This window comes from Diplotaxodon limnothrissa, linkage group LG2, assembly GCF_057381915.1.
Source record: "Diplotaxodon limnothrissa isolate DT_005_m linkage group LG2, D_limnothrissa_male_GT1.1, whole genome shotgun sequence".
NCBI classification, from domain to species: Eukaryota; Metazoa; Chordata; class Actinopteri; order Cichliformes; family Cichlidae; genus Diplotaxodon; species Diplotaxodon limnothrissa.
In genome coordinates, this window is record NC_140597.1 from 29,679,528 (window position 1) to 29,696,526 (window position 16,999).

The 16,999-nt window shown below is 42.1% G+C and overlaps 2 protein-coding genes across 3 annotated transcripts; both read right to left on the reverse strand.

Annotated features, from left to right (window-relative positions):
* Positions 1-77: 77 nt before the first annotated feature.
* Positions 78-11,573, reverse strand: sfxn1 (sideroflexin 1). 2 transcript variants are annotated; one of them, XM_085362101.1, is made up of 11 exons: positions 11,417-11,573; positions 9,547-9,716; positions 9,283-9,453; positions 8,882-8,980; positions 8,688-8,763; positions 8,333-8,418; positions 6,316-6,443; positions 6,180-6,229; positions 5,925-5,974; positions 2,301-2,348; positions 78-2,133 (listed from the first exon to the last, which is right to left on the reverse strand). In XM_085362101.1, the coding sequence occupies exons 2-11, from the start codon at positions 9,708-9,710 to the stop codon at positions 2,037-2,039; spliced, it is 969 nt and encodes a 322-aa protein (XP_085218227.1). In that variant the 5' UTR covers positions 9,711-9,716; positions 11,417-11,573; the 3' UTR covers positions 78-2,036. The 2 variants fall into 2 exon arrangements, with proteins under 2 accessions (XP_085218227.1, XP_085218235.1); XM_085362109.1 differs by having other exon boundaries at positions 10,036-11,573.
* Positions 11,574-12,745: 1,172 nt separating this feature from the next.
* On the reverse strand, positions 12,746-16,222 carry LOC146638660 (serine/threonine-protein phosphatase 2A catalytic subunit alpha isoform-like). The gene is made up of 7 exons (XM_085370281.1): positions 16,004-16,222; positions 15,368-15,577; positions 14,874-15,047; positions 14,699-14,788; positions 14,336-14,497; positions 14,103-14,221; positions 12,746-13,197 (listed from the first exon to the last, which is right to left on the reverse strand). Exons 1-7 carry the CDS (start codon positions 16,103-16,105, stop codon positions 13,125-13,127), a joined length of 930 nt encoding a protein of 309 aa, XP_085226407.1. The 5' UTR covers positions 16,106-16,222; the 3' UTR covers positions 12,746-13,124.
* Positions 16,223-16,999: the final 777 nt, after the last annotated feature.

The window sequence follows — 16,999 nt, forward strand, 5'->3', positions numbered from 1 at the left end:
TCGTAACATCACATTGCTGTTTTTGCTTTAAGCCACTAGATGGCACTGTGGATCAACAACGACCCTCGCTGTGGGATTTTATCAAGTTTATTTCATCTGGTTAGTCAAAACATTACATCACCCCAGTGTACTGCAAAACAATCAGAAAACATTCTTTGTCACAGTATTTTAAAAATTATTAATGGAAGCTATAAATGACTTCCTCTCGAGTTGATTCGTCTCGCTTTGGCTGTGTTGAAATTTCATTTGATTTGGTAAATTGAATTTTCTTAATTGTTAGAGTTAACTGATCAAGCACGGACTGAAATCGGTGTGGTTCTAAAAATGTGCAGCATTTGGAAATCTGCTACAACATTGTGCTTTTCTAGACACACCGCAAACAGCTGGAATTGGAAAGTGCTACATTCATTCACCATGAACACGAGAATAACAAATTTCACTTCAAATAAACTGGAGAGAGCTCCAGGGCGTCTCTCTGAAAACACTGAAAATCTAGAATTGTAATTTTACAGCGATAAATTCAAAGAGATTACAGAGTTTAAACATTTAAAAACACCTCACAAAAAATTACATCATATGGGAAGGAGTCTGTAAATATTTCAAAAGCATTTAATTTTTGTTGAATGCACGCTGGGTTCCAGAAACACATTTGAGTTGGGTTAAAGGTGTGAGTTTTGTTGCTTTGAGTTAATCTTTGTTCTTTTTTTCTCCCACTCGTGATTTTAAAAATGTCCAGTGATGCGCTTGGCCTGGCACCGAAAGCGAGTTTACAACAGTTTACAGACACATTCCTTTAGACACAACAGGTTAATCAACTGTGTCCAAACACGCGTTATCTGAATCCTGACTGCAGAACAAAAGTACAGAGCGTAAAATCTACCTGCTTTATCAGCTCGCTTGGCTTGAACTTGGTCATGGCATGTGCAGATATGACTGAGGTGCAGATAAAGTAAAAGGGGGCGCTGGAGGTCTTTGCTTCAGATATCTTTTTGGCTGGGAGTTTGTGCATTCCTCAAACTCACCGGACTCGAAATGTGTTACTGTTTGAAGTTTTCAAAGCAGGCAGAGTGTTAGCGAGATGAACCATTTAGGTGTGGCGTTGACAAATAGCATCCATGAGAAGTCTATAATATCTATAACATCTATATCTGACACTCTAAATGCATATAACGATGTAAAAACACTTCTGCCACCTTGTGTTGTTATTAGATCTCTCATACTAGAATTGGGCTTGGTAGAAGTAAGAACCAGCGTGTTTTTTCTGAAATGATTGATATGAATTTAACATTTATTGTCAGTGTTCCTGAACACAGCCTCTGTGTCACTAAAGAGGCAGAAGAATACTTTTCAACAAGCCAGAGAGTGGTTTGTTCACACGTGTCTGGCAATTAGAATAAATAGAACAATAAACACTGATTATTCAGACATGAAATAGCACCGTGCTGGCCTATTATAACATCCCATTTTAAAGGGTGTATCCCTGGAGAAGGCTTGTTTAGTATCACTCATTTGGCAGGTGAGTTAAAGTGAACACCAGGAGGTTGAAATCCTTGACAGAGGTTTAAAAAGTACAGATTTGGCAAATGTAATCAGATCTGACTAGTCAGAATAAAGACCAGAAAAAAGAAAAACCGCCGGGCAGACAGATGTGACAGTGGTTTCATGGCAACATAAGATCAACAAGTCACAGACATTAAAGTAATAAAAACATGGCACAGAAGAAAACCTTACGATGGGCCACTAAACATCTGTCGAGATAAACATCAAACTTTTGATCCCGCTTGGAGAACATCTTCAGCAGTTTCAGTAAAATCTACAATCACTGACAAACGTGAACAGCTCATTACAAAGAGGCTGACAGCGAGGGGGAGTCCTCAGATATCCATCTGGATCGGTGGAGGTGAGGAGAGGAGAGAAAAACTTAACTTTGGCACACTGAATGAGGAGAGCTGGCAGAGACGTGAGGAGCGAGCCTGCAGCTGTGTTATGGCAGTGTTCGGATGAGGTTGGGCGGTGATTGGGGGGGTTGCACACACTCATAGCCCTTTGTTGAAGTAAACCCTCTCCACTCCTGGGTGGTTGGCACGGATTTTCTCCTGCAGCTCCGGCTCCAAGCGGCTGACTGACATAGAGCTGGATTAGAGGGCAAAAAATAAATAAAAGGGGTTAATGGGTCAAATGCATACAATGTAGGCATGTAATGCATCCTTTTTGGCAGAAAAAGACTCATGCACACTCTGCATATAGTCACATAATAATAAGATGATTTACTACTAATAACTTCAAAATGGTTCACTCACCTTTTCTGAGGGAATAAAGCACAACAGAGTGGTGTGGCAAACACGAGGCTGAAAAACAAGAAACGGAAATGATGAGCTCACGTGTTTTTAAATTAAAGGCCTCTCGAGCTCACCGAGATTCAAACTTAGAGATTTTTAGTAGATACACCTATGGTATCAATTTAAAGCTCTTATGTTGCTTGGTTCTCAAGTTATCACATTTGCAAACTTACGTGTCCACACCGCCTGGCCAGGTGATAACAATGCCCCATCAGCTTAGTATAGATGAGGGGTAACAAAAGCCCCCCAAGAACTATGTCTCAGACTCTGCAGGCCTCAGTCAGCATGTTGAATTTAAGAAGTTCATGACAGCACAATTAGAAAAAGACTGAACGGGTATGGTGTCTTTGGACAGGTTTCCAGGAAAAAGCCCTTTCTCTTTAAAAAGAACATGGTAGCTTAAGTTTGCAAAGTTGCATCTGAATAAACCTCAAGCTTTCTGGAGCAACTCAACCAGAACATACCAGCACACCTGATACCAACTGTCAGGGAGGATGGTGGAGGGCTGATGATTTGGAAAGCCTGTTTTGCAGCATCAGGTTGTAGAAACCCTGCAGTCACTGAGTTAACAGTGAACGCATCTGTATACCAAAGTGTTCTAGAGTCATGTGAAAGTCATGAAAGTCATGTGACAGGACGATAATCCCAAGCACAGAAAAAAGGTGCAATGGCCGAGTCAGAGTCTGACTGAAATACTGTGACATTGTGGCATTAATGAATGCCTGCAAACCTGAATGAACTGAAGCAACGCTGTAGGGAAGAATGGACCAAACTGTTTACATAAACTCACACATTTACACAGACACACTGCTGTGATGGTGGAAGCTTCTATAAAACAAGGTTTACATCATTTCAAAAAATGATGTAAATGTCCATTTATCAGGATCTTATTGAGGGGAGATACTGATATCAGTCTGATACTAATACCAGTGCTGGTACTGAAATTATTTGTATTTTGATCAATCTGTCCACCTATAACTTATAACAGAGGTCTCAATCACGCAGCCTAGGGGGGCAAAAGTATTTGAAATTTTAAAAAAAACAAACAAGACAATATGTGTGGGTGTTTTCTTGTTTGATTCATTGTTTTTTTTTTTACTACTTGAACACTAAAGTGGCCCTCCAACGAGATGACAGCGGCAGCAGCGGCCCACCGGTCATTTAAGTTTGAGACCCCTGATCTATAACATCACAGGGAGGGGGAACAGCTTTAAACCTGCATTCTATCAGAAGGCCACCAGATGGCGATAGCTCTGATTATACACTGAACAAAAATATAAACGCAACACTTTTGTTTTTGCTCCCATTCCCCATGGGATGGACGTAGAGACCTAAAATTCAATCCACATACACAATATAACCATCCCTCCCAAACAGTGGTCACAAATCAGTCCAAATGTGTGGTAGTGGGCACATCTGCTATATTGAGATAATCCATCCCACCTCACAGGTGTGCCACATCAGGATGCTGATCTGACATCATGAGTAGTGCACAGGTGTACCTCAGACTGCCCACAACAAAAGGCCACCCTGGAATGTGCAGTTTTGTCTCACAGCAAAATGCCACAGATGCCACAAGCAATGAGGGAGCGTGCAATTGGCATGCTGACAGCAGGAATGTCAACCAGATCTGTCGCCCGTGCATTGAATGTTCATTCCTCAACCATAAGCCGTCTCCACAGGCGTTTCAGAGAATATGGCAGCACATCCAACCGGCCTCACAACCGCAGACCTCGTGTAACCACACCAGCCCAGGACCTCCACATCCAGCAGGTTCACCTCCAAGATCGTCTGAGACCAGCCACCCAGACAGCTGCTGGAACAATTGGTTTGCACAACCAAACAATTTCTGCACAAACTGTCAGAAACCGTCTGAGGGACGCTCAACTGCATGCCCGTCGTCCTCATCGGGGTCTTGACCTGACTCCAGCTCGTCGCCGTAACAGACTTGTGTGGGCAAATGCTCACATTCGATGGCGTCTGGCACGTTGGAGAGGTGTGCGCTTCACGGATGAATCATGGTTCACATTGTTCAGGGCAGATGGCAGCTGAGAATGTCCCAGTTCTTGCATGGCCAGCATACTCACCGGACATGTCACCCATTGAGCATGTTCGGGATGTGCTTGACCGGCGTATACGACAGCGTGTACCAGTTCCCACGAATATCCAACAACCTCGCACAGCCATTGAAGTGGAGTGGACCAACATTCCACAGGCCACAATTGACAATCTGATAGACTCCATGCGACGATGTGTTGCACTGCATGAGGCAAATGGTGGTCACACCAGATACTGACCGGTTCTGGGTCCCCAGACCCCCAATAGCGCAAAAAACTGCACATTCCAGGGTGGCCTTTTGTTGTGGGCAGTCTGAGGTACACCTGTGCACTACTCATGATGTCAGATCAGCATCCTGATGTGGCACACCTGTGAGGTGGGATGGATTATCTCAATATAGCAGATGTGCCCACTACCACACATTTGGACTGATTTGTGACCACTGTTTGGGAGGGATGGTTATATTGTGTATCTGGAATGAATTTTAGGTCTCTACGTCCATCCCATGGGGAATGGGAGCAAAAACAAAAGTGTTGCGTTTATATTTTTGTTCAGTGTAGAAATCTCCATGAAAAGCTTTCATTCTTGACCTCTGTGAACACTGCTGAGTTTATGGGATCAATTACTTCTTTAGGGGCACATCAAATAAAAAAATGAAACCTATTCTGTAAATCTTGGTCGTACCATGTTTCAAAATGGAGGATTACCTAAGATATGGAAATCACACACTCATGAGCTAACTAGTTATCAATCAGAGCCAGAGTCCGTGTCACATCCATTTTCTGGCGAGCAAGATGGCAGCGACAAAAACGTTCATCTCGAAGCTTCAAAATGGGAATCTAGAAACTAACAGGTGATGTCACACCTTCAATTTACGAGGGGCAGCCAATTAGAAGAAAGTCGGCATAAATGGAGGGCATATACACTACCTGCAAACCAAAAGCACAAAGCACTGTTGAAGCACTGATAAACACCAGGTGTACTGTAATTTCATCCTTGTGGGTGCAGAAACATCTGCACATTATTTAAGTAATGAAGCATGTATGTAAACTTCCATTACACATTGTGGAAGTGTGTGGATTAGCGTTCTCCTAAAAGGAGCCTGCTTCCCCATTTTTGTGGATTAGCTTGCAGAATGTGGTCCTGATCACAGTCATGTGAGTTACACAAGACTTTAACTGGTCGCACCGAGGGCTCGTGAGGCAACGCCGAGTAGGAAGCACAAAGTGAAAAGCTGGGTGATGATGTGCGAGTCATCATTAAAGAAAAAAAAGGAAGCAGCAGATTCAGTTTCATGTAAAAAATAATTAAGTTATTGAGCCACACACGGGCTAAAGCATCTTCATATCGTTATCCACTGAGCTAACAAATTTTATGAGGGCATTTTATTAGGGGCATTACACTACACTGTAAATGGAAGCATTTATCATCAGTGTGATCTTATGTTATGATTGTGGGGTGTTTGTAGTAGAAAGAAGACTGCACATGATGGTGAACGTATCAGGTGAACTATCTCTGGCAACTCACCAGAATCCCACCAGGCTGACTTGAATAGGTGCATTCATCCATGGGAACCTCTGAAAAAGGCCAGGCAGAAAAAAATGAGTGAGAGGCACAAAAGCGGCAGAGAATCCGAGAGCGGCCTCATGCACTCGGGGCTTTTGGTCTCTCTAATATGTGATCATAAAAAGGAGCTAGGCAGTTAATGATCGTCTAACTTGCTGACATTTAATGCAACAAATGCATTTCTCATATTTTGTCTTAACTCAGGCGTGTGCTTACCCTCAGAAAGGCCTTCTTTTCCAAATGGTTCATTAAAAATGGGGGAATAGCTGAAAAGAGAGGAAAACTGATTTTATTTCTGAAATTAATAATAATATCTGAAGCCAGATGTTAAAGTGAGAAAACACTTCCATACCCATTCCCGGAGAAGCCATGAGAATCCTGGAAACCACAACCTGAGAGATGGCCTGCTGCGCAGCCTTTGATGACTCTCCTAACCTGTTGTCATTTTCATCCATTATAGGTATACCATGCTGAAGCTCTCTGAAGACAACAAGCAAAACTGGTAACAGTTCTGGAGATAGATGACTGTGAATGCTGAATGCTCTGAATAATATGCATGGAAATGCACAAGAGCTCCTGCTGAAGAACCTGGAAACTGAAATGAAATACAGCAACAGCTGGGAAATAAAGTGGAGGAAGAGGCTGTGTAATGCATCTTACTTCGATAAATTAAATGTCAGGAAACCTGTTTTTCATGAAAACAACTGAAGTGTTCTTATAAAAGTGAAAACACTGAATGCAATTTCACTGCATGCTGTAAACCATGAACAGCACATGTATGAATTTATCATATCACGGGGACTCCTCACACAGATGGACGAACTCCCCGTTCTTCATAGTAATACATCAGAAACAGCAATGAGCAGACAAATATTTAAGATTTAATTAAAGTATGGAAATCTGAGTGTATGACCTGAAAACACAGAACAATGACACCCTCTAGTAAACTACACATTTTCAGTCATTAACTAGTTGCTTATTAGCATTTATATCACTAACCTTTTTGCACTTCTTAGCACCTTTGTCTGCACGACAGCACATTAGGTTTTCCATCAGTAGCCTTCTACCTACTGCTTACAGATACTCCGCATGAATTATGATCTTAAAAGACTTTCCTATCCAAATAATACCAAAAAATATCACTCAAAGTCATGTCTCTTAAACTGAGAACATGTTAACAGTTCTATAGTAAAGTCTGGACCTGATTATCCAATGGTGTAGAGGCCATGCAAGACGCAAAAGCCCCAAAAGCATAACAGAATTTTATTTTCTTAAACTTTATATCTTGAAATCATATTTTCAAAAGCATTTGATTTTTTTATCATAACAAAATGATATCATTGGTAGAATACAGTAGTGCAGTAGTAGTAGTTTCTCCCCTGCGCTACCGAGATTAGCAGTCACTCCCAAACTCAGCTAACTATCCTGCATACAGAACTTCCAAAACAAAGGAAACAAGGAGAAGTCGAGATATCAAATGACAAAAATGGAATCTGAAAGTTTAAGGAAAATTCCCATTTCTTGTTCAACATATTCAGAAGGAAAGAAAATAAATGGCTCTTAAGTTTGAAGTTGCTGAGACGTTAAAGCAGGGTGACACCCAAGTAGCAGCACCTCACAATCACAGTGGATTTATAATCTGAAACTCTGATTGAATCCAAATAAAGAATCCATGCGGGCCCTTATCAGTGAACGACCTGCTGCAAGCATCCAGGAAATATTTCTGCTTTCCCTGCATTATTATTTTTTTCCAAAAAAGAGAAAAAAAAGATGTTTTAACGATGCCTTTTACAATTAGAGACATCCCAAATGTGTGCGTTTCCAGGGAAAAGCTTTCTGGGCATTAATTACTGTTTTAATACCCATCCAGGAGCAGCACTGTGAAAAAGAGCAACAGATAGAGGGAGAGACAATCAAAATAGCATTGTCCTTATAAAAACATGAAACAGCTCTGACTGCTTGATTATTCATTATCATTTCACTAAGGTGCAGTGTTCTCCATTTATAACTATTCCTGTATGACATTGAAGAAAGGAAAACAAATCATCAGAACATCAAAACAAGCTGAGCCCAGGGTTCAGTAACTTGATGTTCTGGTCATGGTTCGTAACCAACTTGGAGTTTGACACTATTAACACACATGAAACTTCTCTGCTCTTCTCAAGTTGTCAGTTCATTATAGCACAAAAGTACTGCAGTTAGGAGAACTCAGGACGATTTAAATAATGTCATCAAGCCAGTGTGTCGCTCCTCCTGTACCGGAGGTATGACACTGACTCTAATCATATCATCTTTGAGACCGAGCGAATCTTTAGTATAAATATTGCATTAAGAGTGGATGGACAGATGGACAGACCAGTGATCTTTACCTTTGTCGCATCAGCGGGATGTTGATACAGTTAGCAGCAGCTACAGCAGCAAATGGAACAAACCGTCCGATCAGCGGTGAAACGTGCTGCAGCGGGAGGAAAGGAGGAAGCTCAGATGTAAACATAGCTTGAAGAATTCACGCCAATATTTCAGATGCTTTACAGAAAGGCCTTTCTGCCGCAAAGTCCAAATAAAAGCTCGCATGACAACATGATTACTGAGCGTGATGCTCTAAACAACATGGGCTTTCAGTGAGAAACAATTCATGTGTGGCTAACTTCATACCAGCACACCCACATGTCTGAAGTCAAAGCATTAATAGGAGATGTAGGATGGGGTTAGATGAACTGATACCTTTGTTAGTGCATTTAGTCCTAGAGCGGTGGCAACTGCCCCCGTGGTGGCAGACACATAAGCTGTGCCAAGCTGACTGCGAACAAAAGAGGCACCGGTCACGTCACACAAACAAAAACCACCGTCCACACCAGCACTGTTAAATTAAGGGGTTAATATGTGCCGGCATCAGCGCCAAAGCAGCTGCCTCTTACCCGACGGTTATGGGAGCGTCACCACTCCTGTTGGTGTAATTCACTATTGCGTTGAAAGACTGATTGATCCACTGCCAGAACAGCACAGCAGGAGTTGTCCTGTAAATTGAAAATACAGTTTGAAATCATTAAAAATGTGCATTACTGGGTGTAAACAGATATTTGTACTCTCCTGTGTGGGAATGCCATCATCCCAACAAGCACCAATAACACTGGCTCCTTCTATAAGCAAAAACAGCAATGCTGCATGCACTACACCAGCCCTGTGAAACTTTAGCAGCAAAATTTAAACCAGCATGTGTGAATTTCCCTCGAGGACATGCTCTGCTGCTTAAAAAGAAGCTATAATAGGCCTGGGTGTGGCTGTGACAGTCTGACAATTAACTCGCACATGATCTTACTTATAAAATGTCATCATGCATCCAGTGATCGTCATGTTCATTGGAACCTGTGCCGACATGCGGCCTATCAGGATCATCTTCTCTCCAGTGTCGGGATGGAAAGCTGAGTCAAAAACATACTTGGCTCTCCACAGTTCATCCTCCGTCAGCCCTGGAGAGACTATACCTTCCCTGCAAGACAGCGAGCGTGTAAAATCATATTTCTCGTTTTACACCGGCAGTGAGTTTACAGCCTGTTTCTGAAAAACTGGGCGGGCTGGTTACCTGTAATCGGTGATGATTTTGTGCGCGTGTGCTAGTTGTTCGTTTGTCAGGAGAATGTTCCTGGGATCTGTGACGGTGAAGAAATGTTTAGCCCGACCCACAAATGTGCTCTGGTCCCAGCGGGGCTCCTTGATGTTTATGGAAGTGGATAGCTCGGCTGCCATTTTTATCTGGGGAAACAAAATGTTACAGGCGCAATAAATGTATCCGATTTTGCACATGGTAATACTTATCATAGTCGTTTTCGTTTCCACACTTATATTCCTGGACTACAGCAGAGTGGCTGTGCATGAGTCACAGTTTGAAATAATCTTGGGCATTGATAAAATAGATGGATGAACTGCTACCGTGTCTCTGCTATATTTGAACCTTCAAAGTGGTTTCTACCACAAGTAGAATCACACACACAGATGTACTATGACAAAGTGCTTTCAAACATTCTCACACACACTCTGATTAATGCATCTCGGGCAACTCGACGTTCAGTACCTTTTCCAAGGATGTGTCAACATGTGGACCGGAAAAGCTGGAAATTAATTCACCAGGGCCCTGCTCCAGCACTTAGCAGAGGAGTTAGCTTCCCTTCGGGCTTCATTTCTCTTGCAGACAAAAGTCAGCAAGGGAGGACTGGCGGAGCACAATGCTTCTTTTGCCACGCTGCTAATTCAGCATAATGTGACTAAGTGAGGGCTGACCTAACAGGAGGACTGCGAAACACCAAATTGCAACTGGGCACACACACCAACTCCCAGTCTGAAAAGCACCCTGCATGTATAGGACAGCTGGGAAAGTGGCATTTTTAACCAAAAAGTTACAAACTGAGTAAAGTCTGTGGCTTTATTTGCTGTAACTGGGTACTTACCTAAAACTTTATTATATTAATTAGTCTGAAAGCAGACAGAACTGGCTTGCAATGGAAAAACACCAGTGGATGGGGGTTTTTTTGTGGATGTGCATGCAGCATGCTGTTCCAACCCAGCTTGATCTGGATTTGTTCTTTGCCTCAGATGAACAACTGTGAGAAGGCATGCAGCAGCAATGAACTCGAACTGAAGCATGGCTGCTGGATCGGCTTAAATAAGAAATCTGTGCAGTACAGAAAGCATGCTGTCGCTTTAAATTGAATTAAACTCAACGGGGGTTCTCACGAGATGTCAAAAAGCCTTCAGTGGCCCAATAAGACACAAAATTACTGCTGGAAAGAGATTAAAGGGCACTTCCTGGCCTCAAACCCCCGAGTTAGCGTGAATAATATGATGCCAAATCAGTAATAAATGCGCTGTGAAAGGAGTGAAGTTTGTACCGACACGGCCTTTGATCCATAAACGCACAGCTGGTTCTGCCCTCAGTCTCAGCCAATCAACGGCGGCCTGCGTGGCTACACATTAACCTGCAACTCCTTACAATCAATTGTTATGTATCCCACATATTTCAACCCCTGTATCAGCCTGGTATGTGCTATAATACAAAACGCGGCTCTCTGTGCGTGGTCGCAGGGTAATAACATGCCCCCTGAATGGATACGGTTTGTTGTCCAACCCGACGTAGACCAGTTAAATCTGGACTGTAACTGGAGGTGTTTCTGTGATCTGAAGAAGAAAAAAAGGCGCCAAAATCTTTCCCCAAAACAATGAAAATCAAGGTGCGACCGTTTTAAAAATGGCAAATTAGCCACTACATCTGTCCAGCCCGTTAATTGTCCAGCTGTGCGCCCCAGATTCAACTAGTATCAGCCTGCCACATCCACACACGAGCAGTGGGATCCCGAGGAGCAAAAAGCTGTCTGATCACTGCTTGACACGTCGGACACACAAGCGCACACGGCACAAAACTGTCGGTCCGTTTTGGGAAACGAGCACAGGTTACTTACTGCACTGTGGTCTCCGGAGGTCCGCAAGAGGAGTCCCTGAAAGGATGCGGCCAGCTAATTTTCAATGCAGCAGTGTCAGCTCGGCCGGAGGGCGCACAGGAACCGCGAGGGGCTTCACCGACAAAATAAAAGCCTTGCCTCGCTTCTTACTAGGGAAAAACATCTTATAATGACAGGAAAAAAACACGCAGTGTTGATCCAATCTTTCGCAAAGCAGCAGGAGCTGTGATCAGCAGTCTGAGGGGAGAAACTGAGCTGCAATCCGCCAAATCCTTTAAATCATGCTTTTATTTTCAGCACTACATCCGCCGGTGCTCTGTGAACTATCGCTACATTGATTTTACAGGCAGTAAATCAGTAATATCTGTTAAAACTTCGGAGGATTTCCACACATGCACGTGTAATAAGCGGATATTAATAGTGGTCCATGACATGTGCATGAAAATTAAAGCAAACGAGAGGTTATTTGGTTAATATCAGAAATGCACAATAAAAAAGAAAAGTAAAACATCATGCTGCAAACAATGTCCTACCTTTTTCCATGTTAAAAAAAAACTGTGCAAAAATCCTGTTTTAGAAATTAAATAAACAAGAAAAACAGATGTTAAAATGACCAGTTTACTGCAAATAGTCCACTCACAATAAAGCTCATTATCAGTGTCTGAGCTGATCACCTGCACCGATTTTGGGTGTCTGTTTCCATCTAGTGGTCACTCCTCGGGAATAATGTCATAAGCTGTACAAAAGGGGAAATAAATGACACAGCAACTCCAGTTTTAATTTTTTTTATAGCTGTGAGTGCAAAACATTAAGTTATATTATTATTTTTATTTATTTTACATCTGATGTCATTTGTAGCAGTATTGCCTAGTTAAATGAAATACATTAACTCCCATCCCATATGGAAAAGAAATAGTAAAAACTTATATGTGATTACTCATGAAATTGGCCACTTTCATGAGTAAATCATATAAGGCTTACATGATTTACTCATGAAAGTGGCCACTTTCTCATTACTTTCATACATTGTTTTAGTAAGTATCCAAAACATACAAGTTTCATTATATAACTTTTCAAGGGATCTTATATCTGTTTTCACTCTTATATGCTTTTCATACAAGTTTCACACAAGACAGATACAAACTTTATAAGATTTATATATATCTTTTCCGTATGGGATATGAGACAGCAGAAAGAGAACTACTTACACTATAACGGGATATAAAAAGAACAAAGTTTGTCAGTGCCATGTGATAAAAATCAAATACAAAAGTGCAAAGAGAACATACTCGTTTCTATCATCTCACAAAATAAGCACTTTCGCTTCGGTTACAAAAAGAAAAGAGTTCACATTGTATGCACTGCAACCTTTTGTTTGAGGCCATGCCGAGTGAAAGATGCAGCGTATATACTGTATGTGGCGACACACTCTGCTTATCAACATCTAGTCGTTATTCTCAGCGTTAGTTCATTCATGTTTCCTGACAATCCAGCAGGTATTATGACAGTATTGTTCATAGTAGCAATCATTTCTAGCAATTAAAACATCATGCACAGAGAGGAAGGAGTTAAAAGGACGGTGGTGTTCATCTAGACGTTACAGTTTCCATTTTATTGTAATTATGGCACACATTTTCAGGGGAGAGGGATTGAATGCTTCTTTTCCCCAAGCCTCTGTGCAGCCCATTACCGTTCTTAGCAGTGATCTTTACAGGAAATAGTCCGGCGTACGCCGCGTCACGTGGGGCTCTCCTCTGCGTGGTGCAGGGTCAAACTGTAGGCTAAAACAAACAAAGGGCAGGGCTCTCGTCATCTCATAGACTGAATAATAAGGTTTATTTATTTAAGTCAGCAAAGTGAGATTAATTGTTTAGCCAGCTATGTCAACTTTAAAGTCAAGAGTTTCTGTGTCACAAAGGTAGCCTGGCTAAATCACCATGGTAACCTATGCTGAATGCTCAGCCTGGTCGAGAGCAAGTTATGTTCTATCGGCTGAAAGTGGCACATTTTCCCTGACTCTTTTATTTACAGTAAGTTTATTATAGATTGTTAAACTGCTGTTAAACTAAAACCACTGAATGAAGTGCAAACATTCCCGATGCATTACCACAGTAATGTACATGTAATTATTTATGCTGAATCCAGAATGCACACCAGGAATATTCGTTCAATGAATAACATTAATTTCATTAATTTGATCTGCCAACAAACTAAAGAGATTTCCCCGTCTCCTTCATTAGGCTATGAGACAGTAACCTTTAATGCTTAAATGGATCCAGTTTAAAGTGTTAGAGCTCTAATGTGCACCCATCACCTTAGAAATGAACAGACAGCAGCACTGAGACTGCACTCAGCCATAAAATTATTAACTTGAATTAAAATGTTTATTTTACTGCTCTGTGCACTAAATTGCTAGATTATGTTCATTATAGACTAGTCATCACCACTTTATCATTATCATCTGATAGCATCGATGACTGAAGTAGGTAGCACTCACGGGGATCATTTTGTGAGGAAGAAGAGTCATATGACATAAGGGGTGACTTAACAGCGAAAGTTGATAACCAGGTGTTGCTGAGCCAGCTAAAGTAATGAAAGACTGGCTTTGTTGAACTTTGTATGTAGCATCCCCCCCTCATTGCAAAAAGATATGTTTGCATTATTAGACATGACAAACTTTACTTACAAGGAGTATTTCAACGTGTCATCAAGCTCCATGATTGCTGCCTGGTTTCCACAACGATAGCAATAGTTTGGTGCACTGAAGATCGTCACTACATTGCGGTCGTGGCACCAGTTATAACCCTAAATCAAGACATCAGCTTCATGTTAGCTATTTTATAGCCACTGACTGTGAAGGGTACATCTGACGAAGAAAAAAACAGAATTACTTGTAGTACACAAACAAAGTCAGAGTACCTCCATAACCAGCTGGTGGGCTCTTGAAACCAAAGTGAGACCGTTTGCGTGGTTGAATGTCTCAGAAATGTCCTGCCCGAAAGTGTAGCCAGCACCGCGTGGTGATATGCCCCAGCCACCGCGGTCATCAGGATCTGACCATAACAAGTCACACATTGGACCCTGAAAGGTGAAGGGAACGCCAGTGTTGTTTAGTGCAATTTCTATTCAGTAAAAAGAACAGAGTGAGCATACAGTGATTACCTACAGACTCCATGGTGAACTTTCTTGAATGCGTATGCCTACACTAAAGCAGTCAGCTGGGATATTTCCTAAATTAATCTCTAAACATCTCTAAAAAGCATTTACGTAATCTGTGTTTACCTCATGAGGAACCTCCTGCAGGCGATCCAGCGCTCTGATGTGTTCCAGTGTATCTATTGATGGGGATAATCCTCCATGTAGGCAGAATATCTTTCAAATAAGAAATATGAAATAAACAACACATAACAGCTCAGTGCACCTGTCCTTCAGGTTGGGTCTGAAAAAACAACATTACCTGGTTATCTACCAGCGCGGTAAGGGGAAGATAATCAAACAGATCTGTAAAGTACTTCCAAACGTTGGCATTTCCATATTTCCTCAAGCACTCGTCGTAAAAACCGTACACCTGCGTGATCTGTCTGCTCTCGTGGTTCCCTCTGAGAATTGTGATCCGTTCGCGGAACCTTACCTACGAAGAAAAACACATTTGTAATAGAAGTTTGGTGCATCAATCCAAATATTGATACGGGTATCAGATCAAAACTAGCACAACAGGATGGATACTTTGCTTCTATCCTCTAAGGTCAGTAAATTTATAAACATTCATCTCAAAAATCATGACACACTGCTCTCCCCTCAATAAGATGCCTTTATACACTAAACGTATCAGTAATACTGGCTTTGTTTACTTGGAATTGCATCAATACCAAAATTTGCAGTTCTGCACAGTTTTACTTCATTAAAAAATTTAAGTCCATATCGATGTTAGGATTACTTTTTTTGAAATACCTTAAGAGAAACCAGAAGTGTAACAGTCTCCACAGAATAGTAGCCTCTGTCAACATAATCTCCCATGAAGAGGTAATTAGTGTCCGGAGATTTCCCTCCAATCTTAAACAGCTCCATCAGGTCGTGAAACTGTCCGTGGACATCTCCACACACTGTCACTGGGCATCTCACCTCCTGCACATTGGACTCTTTTGTCAAGATCTCCTTGGCCTACGCATGAGAACCAGGAAAACAGGTTAGCATGTACCAGAATGTGGTGCAGTTTGGGAGCCTGTGGAGTACACAAGTTATTAATAAGCCAGATTCCAATATTCCTGCTTTTTAAAAAAAATCTGATTATTAAAGAGTTTTCTTGTGTGCTTCTGTAAGTGCACTTTAGGACAAGCAGTGGGCGTAGGTAGGGAAAACATTCGCAGGCATCCCCCCTCCATCTTCTCGGCTTGTCTTAGAAATCCACAGCATGCAGCTACAGTCAAATGGTGTGCTCCTGTAAGGCCACATGCAATAACGTCTGAGTCCAGGCAATATTTCTATTAAAGGAGCCAATCGGGGGGGCTGTACGGGCTAAGCGTCGGCTAGCACTGCGGAAAGCTAATAATGTGGGGTACTAATATTAAGTCGCCTGGTAAACCTCACCTTTTCGCAGAGGACTTTGACCTGATTCTCTGTCAGCTGCTTGCACTCGTTCAGTTGTTCGATCCATCCGTCCAGCTCCTTGGTGAATGACTTGTCGTCCATGCCTGCTTTGCCGTCAGCTAGCGAGCCGACCAGCTGTAAAATTCCTCGGGAAAATATCTCGCTATTTCGTTACGTTTCGGTGTCTCTGCTACGCTACGTCCTACTGACTGGAGAGCTCTGGTGTATTCGCAGCTAGCGCGTGCATGTGCGTGTGCTCGCACGCGGGTGTGCTCCTATCCAGGGGCGGATAAGAAATTTTCTTAGGGTGGCATGGAAATCAAACGGGGTGGCAAAATCACAGACATTTCTTTACACATGTGCAGGCAGTGGTGGTTTTTGATATGGGCGACATGGGTGGTTGCCCGGGGCGGCATCGCGGCGGGGGTGGCATCATGGCATCGGCAAAAAAAAGTTGCTTGCACCCATGCTGCCCCGACATCATGCCAGCGCATTTTGGGGATTGCATGGGAACCAATCGGAGTAAAGGCTGGGTTTCCTGGGTTGTGTGAAATCCCAGAAAAAAAACCTATACAAGGTGTAGGTCTATTAGTTTCTGTTGTGGGGTTGGGTGTTAATACTGGAGATGCAAGATGGACAAGAAAAGGTCAAAGCCATCAGGTCCTTGGTTTATAAAAAAAATAGAGTAAAGAAGAGGAGAAATGAGCAAAAGATACAGGTAAGCAGATGTGTCTTTGGATAAAGGCAGGTATTATGTATCCTGAAACAAGATAACATTCATTAGTAGGGATTGGGAAAACTTTGTTAGCTACCTTTGTTAGCCACTTGGCTATGATAGTAAACAGTAGACAGACAGATGACACTGATGTGGCTTATTGACAGTGTTGGGACTAACGCGTTATTAAGTAACGCGTTACAGTAACTACGTTATTATTGTGGTAACGAGCACGGTAACTAGTTATTATGCCAAAACCAGGAACGCGTTACTCGTTACTG

Bases quoted from the DNA above. Each gene is read 5' to 3' on its own strand.
- sfxn1 (XM_085362101.1), bottom strand. From the start codon at position 9,710: ATGGCAGCCGAGCTATCCACTTCCATAAACATCAAGGAGCCCCGCTGG. The intron at 8,981-9,282 runs GTAAGATCATGT...TTCAATTTACAG, and splicing joins TGCATGATGACATTTTATAA to GACAACTCCTGCTGTGCTGT. The intron at 2,349-5,924 runs GTGAGTTGCCAG...CTTGTTTTTCAG, and splicing joins GTCAGCCTGGTGGGATTCTG to CCTCGTGTTTGCCACACCAC.
- LOC146638660 (XM_085370281.1), bottom strand. From the start codon at position 16,105: ATGGACGACAAGTCATTCACCAAGGAGCTGGACGGATGGATCGAACAA. The intron at 15,578-16,003 runs GTGAGGTTTACC...TCTCATGCGTAG, and splicing joins TCAAAGTCCTCTGCGAAAAG to GCCAAGGAGATCTTGACAAA. The intron at 14,789-14,873 runs GTAATGTTGTTT...CTTATTTGAAAG, and splicing joins CCGCGCTGGTAGATAACCAG to ATATTCTGCCTACATGGAGG.